Source organism: Octopus bimaculoides, chromosome 23 (assembly GCF_046866305.1).
Source record: "Octopus bimaculoides isolate indiv1 chromosome 23, ASM4686630v1, whole genome shotgun sequence".
Lineage (NCBI taxonomy): Eukaryota > Metazoa > Mollusca > Cephalopoda > Octopoda > Octopodidae > Octopus > Octopus bimaculoides.
Window position 1 is genome coordinate 19,178,895 of NC_142950.1, and position 17,089 is coordinate 19,195,983.

Below are 17,089 nucleotides of genomic sequence, written 5' to 3' on the forward strand. Positions count from 1 at the left end.
TATATGAGTGGATTGAGAAGTTTAAAAATGACCAGGGAAGCAAGAGGGAACAGAACACCCATCAACCTCCAATACCGATGTGATGATTCAACAAGCTTGATAGTTCTGGTGAACCGACAGTGACCATCAATGTGGTGGCATGTTCTCTGCAAATTAGTCATGGTTCTGTATATGAATTCATTTACAAGCTTCACTTCTGTAAAGTCTGTGAGAGATGAGTGCCAAGAGACAGAAATGCATAAGTGCAATTGTGTGGAGACTTGTCAACACTTACTTGACTGCTACAATGATGAAGGCAAAACATTTTGGAGAGAATCATCATAGGAGATGAGATATGAGCCCACTGCTTTGAGCCAGAATCTAAAAGGCAGAGTATAGAGAGGAAACACCTGGAATTGCCAGTGAAAAAAGAAATTACAGACTCCACAGAAAAAGTGATGCTAAACATTTTTGGGGATACAAAAGGGCCTATACTGGAACTTTACCTGGAAAAGAGGTCACAGTCACTACAGTGAAATACTGGCCAACAAACTGAAACCAGTAATTTGAAGCAGATGCCAAGGTCTCTTGTCAAAGCAAGTGTTATTGTTGCATGACAATACTTACCCACATAAAGACACACACACTGTTGAAACCATTGGAAAGTTGGGTTTTGAGTTGCTAGGACACCCCGCATAGAGTCCTTCTGATTATCATCTCCTTGGACCACTCAAACATCCTTTACAAGGTTGTCAATTTGTTACTGATGAAAAAGCACAGGAAATGGTGCATAAATGACCACACCACCAACCAAGAACCTTCTTCTCTGATGGAATAAGCAAGCTTGTGAACCACTGAAAGAAGTGCATTGAAAAGCAAAGGGACTATGTAAAAAAATAATGTAATTATTCAAACCCTGCTTTTGTTTTAGTAAATTACAGATACAAGAGTGCAAATGATCTTTGATTTACCCTTGTACCTTCAAATTCAAGACTTGGCCTGAATGCTTCTAATGGAATAGACCCTGTTTAGAGTACGCTGGTGCACCAATGTACTAGGAGCTGAGGTTAAACCAGGGAACAGATTAAGTTTACCAAAAATAGACACAAATCCCCAACAGGCTCCACAGAATTTCTTTCACAAAGTTTTGAATTACCTGAGACCCTAAAGTGAGATGAAACCCGAAACACATATTTATGAAGTGAAATTTTGAATTTTGTTAACCCACCACAGCCTTCATTCTCACTACCCTGTAAAACTCTTTACACCAACAACAACAACAACAAAACTATGTTTAAAATGAATTAAAATGTCAACAATGAAACTTGATCTCTCCTCCACACACACACACACTCTCTCTCTCTCTCACACACACACATATGTACACACAGACATGCACATACATGTGAGATTAGTGAAGTATTAAAACAGAAAATAATTTGATACCAATTAGATTGATTGCTGCTTAAGTGACTTTCTCAGTGTGGAATAATTAGAACAACAGTGACATTTTCACTTTAAAACAGCACCAGATGAAATAAAGATCTGAAGACATTTTCATGTAAATTTTTTTTATTTATATATTAAAAAAAAGTAAAAGAAAGCAAATTTATTTTTTACGAGTTTTAAATTGATTTTTGTTTCCTCACTAAATTTCTTTCTTTGCTAATTTTTTCCCTATTTTGTAACCAATGATATTTATATACTTGGTTCTGGTTTGGTTATGGAACCTTCTGATCACAGAGACTTCACAAAGAAGTTTTTCATATTCTTTCCACTGAATAACACACTGTCCTCAGCAACTGGTATTTTCCAACAAGGCTTTGTGGAACGGGAATCGAATAATTCCAGTCTTTCTATCAGTTTGGCATCGAGCTTAAAGTTTCTGCCATTACCATCATTACCATAAAGTTCTTGAGCGTTGGACAGCATTTGGAATTGCTTTGATTTCTTGGAGTATATATCTGTATGAGCAAATTGTCCTAAATAAACAAAGAAAATCAGAAACCAATTCAGTTAAATGGGACTGACATATTTCATTTAACATGCAGAAAAAAAAGCCCCCCAAAATTGTTTAATTATTTGAAATCAATTGATTATCTTTTACACGTTTCAGTCATTGAACTGTGGCCATGCTGGGGTACCACCTTGTGAGGTTTAGTTAAACATATTGACCCTAGTGCTTATTTTTATTTTTTCTCTAAGCTGTCATGGACAACCCACAACCCACGGATTGCCTGTAGCCTGAAGGACTTTCTGAATGACATACTCTTTTCTTCTCTAGGCACAAGGCTCGAAATTTTTGGGGAGGGGGCCAGTTGATTAAATCGACTTCAGTATGCAACTGGTACTTAATTTTTCTACTCCAAAAGAATGAAAGGCAAAGTCAACCTCGTCAGGATTTGAACTCAGAGCGTAAAGACAGGCGAAATACCACTAAGCATTTCACCCTGTGTGCTAACATTTCTGCCAACTTGCTGCCTTTCTGAATGACATACTGAATGAAAAATTACCTTGAATTCTTTAGTAGTGCCTCCCACCAGATGATGTGTTATGTCCCATGTGGCCCACTTCTCGAAAAAGGTTGCCCATGCCTGAAAGTCTAGTTTTTATTCTTTGTTTTTTTTTTGCTGAACTGCTAAGATACAGGAACATAAACAAACCAACACTGGCAGAGAGACAAGCACTAACACAAAGATACACATTCATACACACACACACACACATACACACAAGGCGGCGAGCTGGTGGAAACGTTAGCACTCCGGGCGAAATGCTTAGCGGTATTTCATCTGCCGCTACATTCTGAGTTCAAATTCTGCCGAGGTCGACTTTGCCTTTCATCCTTTCGGGGTCGATTAAATAAGTACCAGTTACGCACTGGGGTCGATATAATCGACTTAATCCATTTGTCTGTCCTTGTTTGTCCCCTCTGTGTGTAGCCCCTTGTGGGCAGTAAAGAAATTACACACATACACACACACACACACTCATATACTCACACACACACACTCATATACACACACACACACACACACTCATATATACACACACACACACACACACGCACACAATGTGCTTCTTTCTATTTCCATCTATCAAATCCATTGACAAGGTATTAGTCAGACCAGAGCCATTGTAGAAGATACTTGGTAGTTTTATTGGCCTCAAAACTATGTGGCTGCAAAAGAAGCTTCTTAACCACCCAGCCATGTATCGATTGATTAATTAAAATGAATTAAAAAGCTTGATTGATTAATTAAAATGAATTAAAAAGCTTGATTGATTAATTAAAATGAATTAAAAAGCTTGATTGATTTATTAAAATGAATTAAAAAGCTTGATTGATTAATTAAAATGAATTAAAAAGCTTGATTGATTAATTAAAATGAATTAAAAAGCTTGATTGATTAATTAAAATGAATTAAAAAGCTTGCTTTATTAATTAAAATGAATTAAAAAGCTTGATTGATTAATTAAAATGAATTAAAAAGCTTGATTGATTAATTAAAATGAATTAAAAAGCTTGATTGATTAATTAAAATTAACACTAACTGAACAATGGAGAGGGAAAAATGTCATTAGCTGTAAAATTAATTATGCTCAAAAGAGATAGGAGAGGTAATTTCAAAATGTAGACGAATTTTAAAAATTGAATGTTGGGTAGTAGTGGCATGCAGAGTGGAGAGAAGGGTGTCTGAGGTTTGGCAAGTATGGTAGTAATGCTAGACATGTTCCATCCATGTTACACTTCATCAGTACTTTCAAGATCTGAATCAGCTGGGAGAGAGGAAGATTGTGAATGAACGCCTGAATTAGTGAACATTGAATGGTGTCACAAGGCAATACGGTTTAACACTACTGAAGTGTTAAAACAATGAAATGAGTAAAGAGAAATGTAAGTATATAAATATTTGTATGCCTATGTGTATCTATCTGTGTGTGTGTGTGTGTGTGTGTGTGTTTGTGTGTGTGTTTGTGTGTGTGTGTGTGTGTTTGTGTGGAGAGAGAGAGAGAGAGAGCGAAAGAAGTACAATGAGTATACATTTCTTTCACGGTAGATGAAAGGATTCTGTGCTAATTGGTATCATATTCCTTATAGTTATTATACTAAGTGAAGCAGAAACTTTAAATGACAACTCATTTCCTCTTCTTCTTTCTTCTACCTCCTCCTCCTCCTCCTTCTTCTTTTTCTTCTTATCAGTTGAACACTGGGGTTGATGTAATCAACACATCCCCTCCCCAAAATGGCTACCCATGTGGCAAAATTTGTAACCATTATTATTATTATTATTATTACTGCAGAATTGTTGGCAGGCTGGGCAAAATACTCTCTGTGGCATTTCATCCATCTTCATGGTTTGAGTTCAAATGTCTGTAAAGTTGACTGTCTTTCATCATTTTGGGGTTGATAGAATAAGTACCAGTTGAGAACTGGGGTGATTTAACCCCTTCCCCTATAGCAGAAAGGATTATTATTATTATCATTATTATTATCATTATTATTATCATTATTATTATTATTATCATTATTATTATTATTATCATTATTATTATTATTATTATTATTATTATTATTATTATTATTAAGGCAGTGAGCTGGCAGAATCGTTAGCATGTTGGGCAAAATGCTTAGCAGCATTTCATCTGTCTTCACGTTCTAAGTTCAAATTCTGCTGAGGTCGATGAAACACTGGGGCTAATGGCATTGACTATCCCCTCCCACAAATTTCAAGCCTTGTGCCTAAAGTAGAAAGGATTATTATTATTATTATTATTATTATTATTATTATTATTATTTACTTTTAATCTGCATGTTTGTTACAATCACTTGCTGAGACACACCCAATGTTCTAGGGTGAGTGAAGGATAAGAAATGTTATGATATGATTGAAAGCTTGGGAAGGAGAAGTGGAAGGGGCAGTGGCAAAATATCTTCATGTAATACAACACAGACATTTAAATTGACAGGATTTTTCTAAGGATGTGGGCAGTACTTGTCAGCACAATCTTTTGGATTTCTCTGAGAAATGGGATATTATCCTGGGATGTTTCTGACATCCCTATCATACCGAGGGTGCCCACAATGACAGGAATAGTTCTCGCTTTAAGATGCCACATCTTTTGTATTTCAATTTCCAGGTCTGTATATATACTTAATTTGTCAAATTCCTTTACAGATGTGGGAACTCTTACATCTATTAGTCTACAAGTATCTTCTTCCCTGACTTTAATGACTATGTCTGGTCGATTAGCCTGGATCATTCTGTTGATGTTGACTGGAAAATCCCAGAGGATAGTGACATTTTTACCTTCAAAAACTGGCTCAGGGTGATGTTCATACAAGTAAGCAGGAGTGCTGATTTTGTAATGTTTACATATTTTCCGATGTAAATATTTTCCTATCATGGTGATTTTTGTATTCGTTTGGTATCCGCACAGAACATCCTGAGATGAGATGGTCTATTGTTTCATCAAATTTATTGCAGAATCTGAATTTTGGGTGAGAACAGTTTTGAAGAACATTAGCCAGGTAGTTTTTGGTAAGCAAGATTTGTTCTTGTGCTGCTAGTATGAAACCTTCAGTCTCTGCTCTCAGTCCTGAGCTTCTCAGCAACTGATGGGTTGTTACTTGGTCAGCATCAGCATTTCGTTCTGGATCCACTGCTTCTCAATTTGTTTCTGCCTGTTCTTTTCTGCAGTCTGTTTAATATGTTGGGCATGTTTGGTGGCAGTGGTTTCAGATTCTTTATCTAATTCAGGGTTAATACCAAATTCCCTTGTGAATTTGCAAGCTTCCTTGACAATAGAATGTGATTTCTTGTTGCTTTTGTTTGCACTCAAGCCACAGCATCCAGTCCTCTGTATTAGATAAATACTTTTTCATTGCTATTATAGAAGTCTTATAGCGCAGTTCTACCTGCATCGTTCCTCTTCCCCCATTACTTCTAGGTAGGTACAGATGATCAACGTCTGCTTTTGTGGGGTGGGGGGATGCATGTTCTTAGTAGTTTTCTTGTCTTCCTGTCCAGGCATTGGAGCTCTGTAAGATTCCAGTTAATGATGTTAAAACTGTATTGGACAACTGGAAGTGCCAGGGTGTTAATGACTTCGATGCGGTTTTTGGAGTTGGGCTCAGTTTTAGTATGAGTCTTACTCTCCTGTAATATTTCTTTTTTATGTTTTCCTTCATAGTAGCATGTTGTACACCATCTCCTACATTTATCCCCAAGTATTTATAGCTTACTTGTGAGTCAAGCTCCTTGATGGTAGTGTCGGTATCTAATTTAATGGAAGCTGTTTGTTTGAGCTTAACTCTCACAAAAGTTGCTTTAGCACACTCATCAAGGCCAAAATCCATCCCGATGTCATTGCTGAACTCTTTAACAGTTGTTAACAGCCCTACTAGCTCTTCGTCATTTCTAGCAAATAACTTCAGATTGTCTGTATAAAACAGCTGGTTTGCTATAATATTATATACTTTGAACCCATACCTGGTGTTACTCAGTTCGTTTGAGAGTGGGATCAATGCCATGCAAAAGAGTAATGGGGAGAGGAAGTCACCTTGAAAGATGCCTTGTTTGATGTTGATGTTGTTAGATTGGTTCATCCCATTACTATGGTGTAGAAGGAAACGTGTATTCCACTTGGCCATGCTACCATGCTAAGAATATGGAGATGACAGGAGAGATCTTATATATCTAAGGGCCTTGAGTAGCCAATTATGTGGGACACTACCAAACGCTTTCCTGTAGTCTATCCATGCCATACTCAGGTTCTTCTTGTTGCTTCGGTAATTCTCTAGAATCATTTTATTTATGAGAAATTGATCTTTGCATCCATAAGAATTCTTTTTATAACCATGGTGTTGAGACATGTAATTGGTCAGTAGTTCTTTGGATTTTTTGTTTCTTCAGTTTTTGGTAGAAAATATGTTGTTCTTTCGGTCAGCCAGGCATATATTTGCTCTGGGTTCTGGATGACATCAGTTAGTGATGCAGCAAAATTCAGCCAGAAGTTAAGGATCTGGTCCAGTCCTGGGGTTTTCTATTTGTGAGACTTTCTAAGAACACATCCTAATTCTCCTACTCCTTTTGCCTCCCATTTCTACTCTTCAGCCTCATCCAGTCTTACTTTCTTACGTTCTATCTAATGAGCTTCAGCATTATATTCTTTTTTGTTGCTCCATATCTTCTTCCAAAACTCTTCCATTTCTTCCGTCTTAGGTGGCTCCTTTACTTCTATCTTGCTTTTGCCAATTTCCCTACAAAATTTCTTTGTATCATCATCATCATCATCATCATTATTATTTTTTATTATTATTTCCATTTTGTTGCTGTTCTTGTATTACAGTGAGTCCTAACTGATTTTGCAGTCAATTTAAAGACTCACACACACATACATGTAAAAATAAATCCCCAATTTAAAGTTGTTTGATAAGGTTTCACTTAAGTTATGTATATTTAAACATTTTGTACTAGAAACACTAATGTTGCAAAAATTTCCATAATCTACTTAATTACTACCATGATTCTAAGACAGTATCTTTTACCATTTTACCAAATTAAAAGTCTTTCGGTTTTATTTTAAGAAACCATTATCCTGATATTACCCAGATCACATATCTAGAGAAGTTAATGGTTGAACTTTTCATTTGCATTAACCAACTTTTATGATCTTTCTTTGAGAAAATCCTCAACTGCCATATTTTATGACATACAAGTCAATGTAGTACTGCACTTTCCTGAAAATAAAACCTAACAGAAAATAAGACCTAACATGACCAGTGGTCAGTACTGGTCAGTAGAAGTAAAAAACAAGTACACATTTTCTTTCAAGGCAAAAATCTCCCAGAAAATAGCATGATGAAATTGAATGAGAAATCATTTGCCAGGTCATTTTCACCCCTAAGCAAGATGAGTTTAAGAAGAAAGAATTATTCCATCCAGTACAAGAAAGGAATTATGGAAGACTCGCTGGGCAAGAATCTTACTGTTTTCTGCAAAGAAAAGAATTTAGATCTCTGAATGGTTCAAGAAAGGCGAGTAGACTACGATAAACTCAGTCAACAAGTGAACAAGAGAAACGCAAAGGGGCACAAGTGTGGATCAGGTCAGCAACCACTATTTTCTGAGCTGGAAGATGTCATCTGAGAATGGGTTGCTGACAGGAGAGCAAAGGCTTTGATTGTTTGCAGGACTGATAGTCAAGCATTTGCCCTTGCAAATGCACCACAGTTTGGTATATTTCCAGAGGAATTCAAAGCATCACAACAGTGGCTGGATGGTTTCCTTCAATGACATGAACTTTCTCTGAGAAGACTGTCAACACTGTTCAAACTGGAAGATACCGAGATTATTAAATGTGCACTTGCATTTAAGTCCTTTGTTGATGGGATAGACTGTTCTAAATACCGTCTCTCCAACATGTTTGCTATGGATGAAACTGCACTGTTCATGGGCCATGGATCTCAATCGACAGTTGATTAAAGGGGTGTGTCATCAATCTACATTCCCTTTACTGGTTACAAAAGTGCATGAGTTACATGTATCTTGGCAATTCGTCTCGATGGAAGTAAAGCCCCATCTCTAATCATCACTAAAGGCAGGAAGGATAAAACTGAATGCATTTCAGGCATCTGTGTTCTGGAAACTGAAAAGGCATGGTGCACACAAGCAGTTTTAAGGAAGTGGATCAATTTCATGCTGTCACTTATTTTGTGAAGAGGTCAAGGAGGTCTGATAGCCTGGGATTCAGCCAGTACACACCGCGCAAAAGACACGAAGAACTTCCTTAGAGAAAGAAGAATAGCTCAAATGATTCCTGCAGGAACGACTGCCTATCTTCAGACTCTTGGCATTGCAATATTTAAACCATTCAAGGCCCATTGGTGCATAGAAGTCAATGACTACACTGAAAACAGAATGGTGAGAAACCAGCATAGAAATTTTGTAAAACCCAGCCTGCAAGAGATTGTGACTTGGGTGACGAATTCATGGAACAAAATCACAGGCAGCAGTGTGGCCATTGCACTTCGAGCAGGCTACCTGGACAAGAACTTCTCATTCAATGAGACATCTATTGCTTGACATAAGAGATTGGAGATGAAAGTTTTGCAGGAATTGGAGTCACATGAAAACTCCGCAGGAATTTTGAACTCCAGTAATTTGCAGAACAATGACATTCCAGAGGATGATGACATGACTGTTTTTGAATAAATTGTTGTTTATGAGTTTCTGAGTAAAAGAATATGTAAATTGTCAAGTAAATGTAAATAATTTTTCGTAATTTCTGTTTAATAAATTTCTGTCGTAATAAATCGTCAAGTAGATTGCTTTTCATAATTTCTGTTTATTTAGTAATTTCGTAATTTTTTATTTTGTAATGTTTTTCAGTACATGAAAAAAATATGAACTCCCCTGAAAATAAGCCCTAGTGAAAATTAATTAAGCCCTGTCTTATTTTGGGGGAAACATGGTATATTGTGCAAAACATTCAAACACATCTTTTTAGTTTGATAAAACTTACCTAGTAGTCCTGTTGTATCTGAAGACAAGCCAGAGTAGTCAGTGATGTAGAAATTGAGGAAACTGACACGTTTTGGGTAAGTATGTGATACCAAGGTTCGTTGTATCACGATGTGTGTTGAGTTGTTTATGTAAACATTCAAATGTTTGCCACTACCTGTGACAACAAGTTTCATTCCATTTATTTTCATGCTAGTTTCTTTTAGCCAAGATAACAGTATACCATGCACACGAATCATTCTTGGCGTGACATAAAGACTCAGCATAGAATGGGCGATTTTCACTGCTCCAAGATATGTTCTCTGGTGTCCGTCTTTGTTGATCACTTTGCTTGCCACCACTTTAGCAGTAATTCTGTCTCCTAGAAAGAATTGGCAGAAAAATATTAGTTTGTTTTTGTTTTCTACTCAATGAAGGGTTTTCAACATCTTAGGGCTGTGTGTAATTCCCATTATATGATTGTTCAAAATACATACATACATACATGCATACATATATACATACATACATACATACATACACACATACACACACATATACACACATACATACATACATACATACATACATACATACATACATACATACCAGTGAAAAAGAGAATACCTATGCGGAATTATTGAGAAATCTGCAGTTGCTCTATTCAGATTACAAGTTCAGGTTTACACCTGTAATTATTGAGATTCTGGGATATGTAACACACTGCCTAAATACCAATCTCGAGAAATTAGGCTTCTCAGAACCAGTTAGGAGAAAGCTAATTAGCTACAGATCCAATCCAACACCGGAACAGTAAAAATCTGTAAAACTTCCCAGAAGTTTAACATTTAAATATAAATGAGCATGTAAAATCCAGACTAACAGAATGCAACGGGAGAAAAATTAGAATTAGTATTCGATTATTCTAAAATTAAATATTCCATACAAACTACAAATCCATGGAAATGTACTGATTATGAGGTTGGTGTATCCGTTGCAGAACATCTTTGTGTCTTTGTTTACTAAATGTTTGTGTGAGTGTGTGCGTCTATGTGTATATATATATATATATATATATATATATATATATCATTATCATCATCATCGTTGTTTAACGTCCACTTTCCATGCTGGTATGGGTTGGACAGTTTGACTGAGGACTGGCAAGCCAGAAGGTTGTACCAGGCTCCAACCTGATCTGGTAAGGTTTCTTCAGCTGGATGCCCTTCCTAACACCAACTACTCCGAGAGTGTAGTGGGTGCTTTTTACGTGCCACCAGCATGAGGGTCAGTCAGGCAGTACTGGCATTGACCACGCTTGAATGGTGCTTTTTACATGCCGCCAGCATGGGAGCCAGTCAAGCAGCACTGGCAACGACAATGGTGCTTTTTACAAGCCACCGGCACGGGACCAGTCCGATAGCACTGGCATTGACTGCCCTCAAATGGTGCATTTTATGTGCCAATATAAGTGAGTGCATGTGTGTATTTATGTATATAGCTGCATGACCTAGTGGCTAGGGTGTTGCACTCACAGTCACAAGATCATGGTTTCAGTTCCTAGACAAGGTGTTGCATTGTGTTCTTGAGCAAAGCACTTTATTTCATGTTGTTCTACAATAACTTTGCCACCTGGCGCATGGTACACTGTACCCCGGTTTGGACAATATTGATTTGATGGAGTGAATGAGTTAATGTGCAGCACATACATTTGATCCCTATAAAGTAAATCATTTGAGCCGGTCACTCAGCAAAAGCTGAACACCTCTATGTCATCTTCAATGGGAGAGTCCATCATACATACATACACACACGTGTGTGTGTGTGTGTGTGTGTGTGTGTGTATACATATATATATCGTTTGTAAAAAACATAAATCTGAAAGAAGAAGCGTGCGCTAAGACGTAAAGTTGTTTATATTAAAATTAGGGAGGGCTGGTTTATGGGATTTACCTTAGGTTTCCTGTCCATAAAGGGTTTAGCTTTATATCGTATCATCAGATCCCAAAAACCTGTTGGCCCAAGACCTCTAAAAAATATGGAGGAGGAAATGCCTCACTGCTCAAAGGTTACACTTGGGGATTATCTCCCTTTTCTATTGGCTATCGACTTCCAGCAGTGCCACCATCTTGTGGACTCCTGAAATGTAAACATGGCACAAAAATCTCTGTTCTGGAGTTCAGGATGTTCTATGGTTTGAGTGAGTCCTTTAGGATTCACGCACATTCAGCTAAGCATAACTTGCAATGTTTCATCATCAGCACCAGCATTACCAACAGCTTCCTTAACATCCACAGTAGCAAACCTGACAACTCCTATAGCAATAACAACAGGTCCAGTGCCACCACCAACAATAATAGCAATAATGGCAGTAATGCCAACAGCAGCAGCAGCAACAGTGGCCCTAGCAGAAACACCAGTAGAACCACAGCTAATGACACCTCTAGCAGCAATGGCAACTCTCCCACCAATGACGAGGACCACAACAACAACAGCGCCTTCACCATAACCAGCAGTGATGATACTGTAGGGAAGTGGTTATACACCATTAGGTGTACTCCGCTTCCGTACATTAAATTTCTTGAAGAAACAACGGAACGCAGATTCTGAACAACACAACAATATTTATTTACAGTGGAATTCGGCTCACGCTTGGAGGGAATTCGGTAGCTCGTCGCCTTTGGTTACTGAGACGCCGTCAATGAAGTTCGTGGTTATTTGTGTAGCTCTAGTGCTGGAATGTTGGAGAGAGCTCGGTGGGACGTCTAGGCTCGACGGAGATCAGCGAACGAAGAGAGTGAGAAAAGACGCCAAAGCTGGGTGTCGAACTCTACGCATGCGCATGAGACTCTTCCTGTATTCCTTCCGGAACTAGTCCCTGCGCATGCGTGGATAAAACTCCGGACATTGAACATATAACAGTCGTCTGCTATAGGTGTCACTACAATACCATTACCGACGCCACTACCACCTTCAGCAACGCCAACACCAGCTGTCCTAGTTTCAACAACAATGATGTCAGCAGCAGTAACAGCAACAACAACAATAACACCAGCAGATAAAGCACTGACAGCACACGCCGAAGGAAATACATTGGATGTTCTGGGAACTCTTTCAAGCAATGTTTCTCAAACCACAGGTCCTTCTTCAAAGTTCCAGAAAGGAGATACATAACATCACTGGCCAGCCACGTCTGGCAACTAACAGATGATGGGATTCCATACTCAATCTCATGGAAAATCCTTGAGGACCCAGGCCCCTATATCAATGGGATGAAGCGTTGCAAGTTGTGCATAACTGAATGCACAAGAATCCTAAAGGACTCACTCAAACTAGGGAACATCCTTAACTCCAGAATGGAGATTTCCAGGCCTTGTTTACATTTCAAGAGGTTCCTGCTAGCCTTTTGGAGTCCACAAGATGGCAGCACAGCCAGTAGTCAATAGCCAATAGTAAAGGGAGATAATCCCCAATTGCTACCTTTGAGCAGTGAGGCATTTCCCCCGCCATACTTTTAAGAGGTCTTGGGCCAACAGGTTTTAAGATCTGATGATACATCATAAAGCTAAACCCTTTATGGACAGGAAACCTAAGGTAACCCCATAAACTGGCCTTCCCAATTTTTAATGTATATATATATATATATATATATATATATATATATATATATATACAGGTGCAGGAGTGGCGGTGTGGTAAGTAGCTTGCTTACTAACCATATGGTTCCGGGTTCAGTCCCACTGCGTGGCACCTTGGGCAAGTGTCTTCTACTATAGCCTCGGGCCGACCAAAGCCTTGTGAGTGGATTTGGTAGACGGAAACTGAAAGAAGCCCGTCGTATATATGTATATATATGTGTGTGTGTGTATGTTTGTGTGTCTGTGTTTGTCCCCCCAACATCACTTGACAACCGATGCTGGTGTGTTTACGTCCCCGTAACTTAGCGGTTCAGCAAAAGAGACCGATAGAATAAGTACTAGGCTTCCAAAGAATAAGTCCTGGGGTCTATTTGCTCGACTAAAGGCGGTGCTCCAGCATGGCTGCAGTCAAATGACTGAAACAAGAAAAAGAGTAAAAAAAAAGGGTATATATATATATATATATATATATATATATATATATATATATATATATATATATATATATATATATATATACACACATATATATACATGTGTATATGTCTATGTATATATATATGTGTGAGTGTGTATATGTATGTATATATATATGTGTGTGTGTGTGTGGGGGGTTTAGGCAGGCCCTATAATACAAAACAAAACATATACTTTTGTATTAATGGAATGGGAAAATTAGGCACAGCTGTTTCAATGTTGGTGATTCAGCATGGCTGACTGGACATTGAATCTCTTTTGGTGATTAATTTTTAGTATTAGAGGCAAGCACACACACACACACACACACACACACACACACACACACACACACACACACACACACACACATGCATGCTCAGATATATAAACGTACATTGAGAGAGAGAGAGAAAGAGAGAGAGAGAGATAACGAATGAAACATTAAAACTTCTAATGTCAAATAAGTCAGTGTGTTGAATCAGTGGCATGAAATAGGTTACATCAAACCAGCTGTTCCAAAACATCTCATACCCATAGACATGTATATATATATACATATATATATATATATATATATATATATATATATATGTATATCTTTTTTATATACTTGTCTCAGCCATTAGACTGTGGCCATACTGGGGTACCACTTTGAAAGGTCAAATGAATCAACCCCAGTAATTTTTTATGCCTGGTACTTATTCTATCAGTCACTTTTGCCAAACCACTAAGTTATGGGGTTGTAAACACACCGACACCAATTGTCAAGCAGTGGGGGGGGGGACAAACACAGACACAGAGACGCACACGCATATACATATATATATGATGGGCTTCTTTCACTAACAAGGCTTTGGTTGGCCTGGTACTATAACAGGCACTTGCCCAAGGTGCCATGCAGTGGAACTGAACTCTGAACCATATGGTTGGGAAGCAAACTTCTTACCACACAGCCATACCAGCACCTATTTAACTCTTTAAATAGTTTCAGCTTAAGAGCTGCAGTCATGCTGGAGCACCATTGTTAGCTGTGCTACACTTTCACTGCTTGAAACCTCTGATATGTGGCATTTAGTGAACAACTGAGTTTGATGTTACTACCCTCATTTGCAGTTACTGCTATGAGGTAGGCTCATCTGGAACTCTTGACAGGAGGAAATCTAGTCTTGCTTCAAAGTCCCCTACATCCACACTATGTAGGTCTCTCATCAAGCTTTTTGGGAGGGTATTGAAGAGCTGTGAACCCTTGAAATCCAAGCTGTTGCCATATCTGGTCTTGTATCTTGATGGCAATGTTGGGATCTTTGGCACTATGCAGTGGTGCCCTCTTCTGCTGTTTGTGTAACTTTCAATACCAAAGTTTGGTACAATTCCTTCTAGAATTTTCCAGATGTATATCATTGCATATCTTTCCTGCCTCCATTCTAGGGAGTAGAGTCTTAACTGTTTCAGCCTTTTCTAGTAGCTGACATGTTCCATTGAGATGATTTCCTTTGTGTAGCTTAGCTTGAGTGCTTCAAGTTTTGTCATTAATTTTACATTGTGTGGTGACCATAGTTGGGAGCAATAATCTAAATGGCTGAGGACATATCACTCCAGAGGACCATTACGATTTTCTGTTCTCTTGTTTTGAAAGTTCTAAGGATCCATCTGGTCATCCATCTGCATTTTATTACAAACTTCATAAAAAGCACCTGGAAAGATACATCATTACTCATGTCAGTGCCCAGGTCACAAACTGATTTTGATTCAGATATTGCAATCCCTCTGGGGCCAGTGTATCATGCTTGCTTTTCATTCAGCAATGTTAATAAAGATGAGATGCAGTTCAGATTTGTGCCAGATGGGAGCACGACTTATGCTATATTCCTGGTTAGGCAACTACAGGAGAAATACCTAGCCAAAAATAAACCCCTGTATCTAGCTTTTGCTGATATGGAGAAAGCCTTCAACAGAGTCCTCCGATTCTTATCTAGTGGTCAATATGGAAGCTAGCGATAGATGAGTGGCTGGTGAGAGTTGTACAAACCATGTACAGGGATGCTGTCAGTAAGGTGAAGATTAGCAATGAATGTAGCTATGAATTCAAGGTATAAGTAGGGGTTCACCAAGGCTCAGTCCTCAGCCCCCTCTAGTTCATCATAGTCCTCCAGGCAATAACAAAGGAATTTAAGATGGGCTGCCCCCAGAAGCTCTTCTATGCTGATGACCTTGCTCTTATAGCTGAGTCACTATCAGAACTAGAGGAGACGTTTCAGGTGTGGAAGCAAGGTATAGAACCTAAGGGCCTTAGAGTTAATCTAGCAAAAACCAAAGTCTTAGTAAGTAGGAAAGCAGACAAATCACAAATCCCTTCAGGTAGATGGCCCTGCTTGATCTGTAGAAAAGGCATAGGTAAAAACTCCATAAGATGTACCTGGTGTAAGCCATGTATCAGAGGAAGATTAACAGTGAAACTAGTTTTTGTGTGTGGAAGGTGCACAGATACAATTAACACTAAAGATGTACAGAAAATAGACTCCATCAAATGCCAGCGGGGAAAGCTAGAGGTAGTTGATAACTTCTGTTATCTAGGTGACCAAGTCAGCAGTGGAGGTGGATGCTCTGGCAGCATAAGTGCTAGAATAAGAGTAAGCTGAGTTCAGAGAGCTCCTACCTATGTTGGTAACAAAGGGCTTCTCCCTCAGAGTGAAAGGCAGATTATACAATGCCTGTGTGTGAACAGCCATGCTACACAGCAGTGAAACATGGGCTGTGACTGCCAAGAGCATGCATAGGCTTGAAAGAAATGAAGCTAGTATGCTTTACTGGATTTGCAATTTCAGTAGGCATGTACAATAGAATGTAAGAGTCCTGAGGGAAAAGTTGGGCATAAGAGGCATAGGATGTAGTGTGCAAGAGAGATGACTGTGTTGGTGTGGTCATGTGTTGCGTATGTATGGAGATGCTGTAGAAGAGGGAGACCCAGGAAGACATGGGACAAGGTGGTAAAGCATGATCTTCAAACGTTGGGCTTAAAGGAGGCAGTAACTAGGAATCGAGAACTTTGATGATATGCCATGCTTGAGAAGAACAATCAAGCCAAGTGAAATCATAGTCATGGCCATTGTTGGTGTCATGTAAGAAGCACCTTTCAAGCATTGGGCCTCGTAGAAGCAATGACAAAGGATCGAGACCTTTGGCAATATACTGTGCATGAGAAGAAGACCCATCATGCCAAGTGAAATCATAGTCGTGGTAGATGCAATTGTCACACTACTGGCACCTGTGCCAGTCTTGGAGTGCTTGGTGTTAGGACGGGCATCCAGCCTCAGAAACCATGCCAAATCAGACTTGGAGTCTGATGCTGCCCCTCAGTTTACCAGCCCTGATCAAACAAACCATCCAATGTCAATATGGACAACAGACATTAAATGATGATGATGATATGTGACCGCGTGTGCATCGTTGGCGATTTTCTTTCTCTGTCTTCCCATCTTTGGATATTTCCTATATTTCTGATGAAGA

At 38.7% G+C, this 17,089-nt stretch overlaps 1 protein-coding gene across 1 annotated transcript in view; it reads right to left on the reverse strand.

Annotated features, from left to right (window-relative positions):
- Positions 1-1,533: 1,533 nt before the first annotated feature.
- Positions 1,534-17,089, reverse strand: part of LOC106867818 (inter-alpha-trypsin inhibitor heavy chain H5) — a 126,617-nt gene continuing 111,061 nt past the window's right edge. The window contains exons 12-13 of the mRNA XM_089340307.1: positions 9,508-9,867; positions 1,534-1,961 (exon numbers count right to left, since the gene is read on the reverse strand). Of these exons, the coding sequence (XP_089196433.1) occupies positions 1,717-1,961; positions 9,508-9,867 (605 nt within the window). The 3' untranslated portion in view covers positions 1,534-1,716. The remainder of the gene's footprint in view (positions 1,962-9,507; positions 9,868-17,089) is intronic.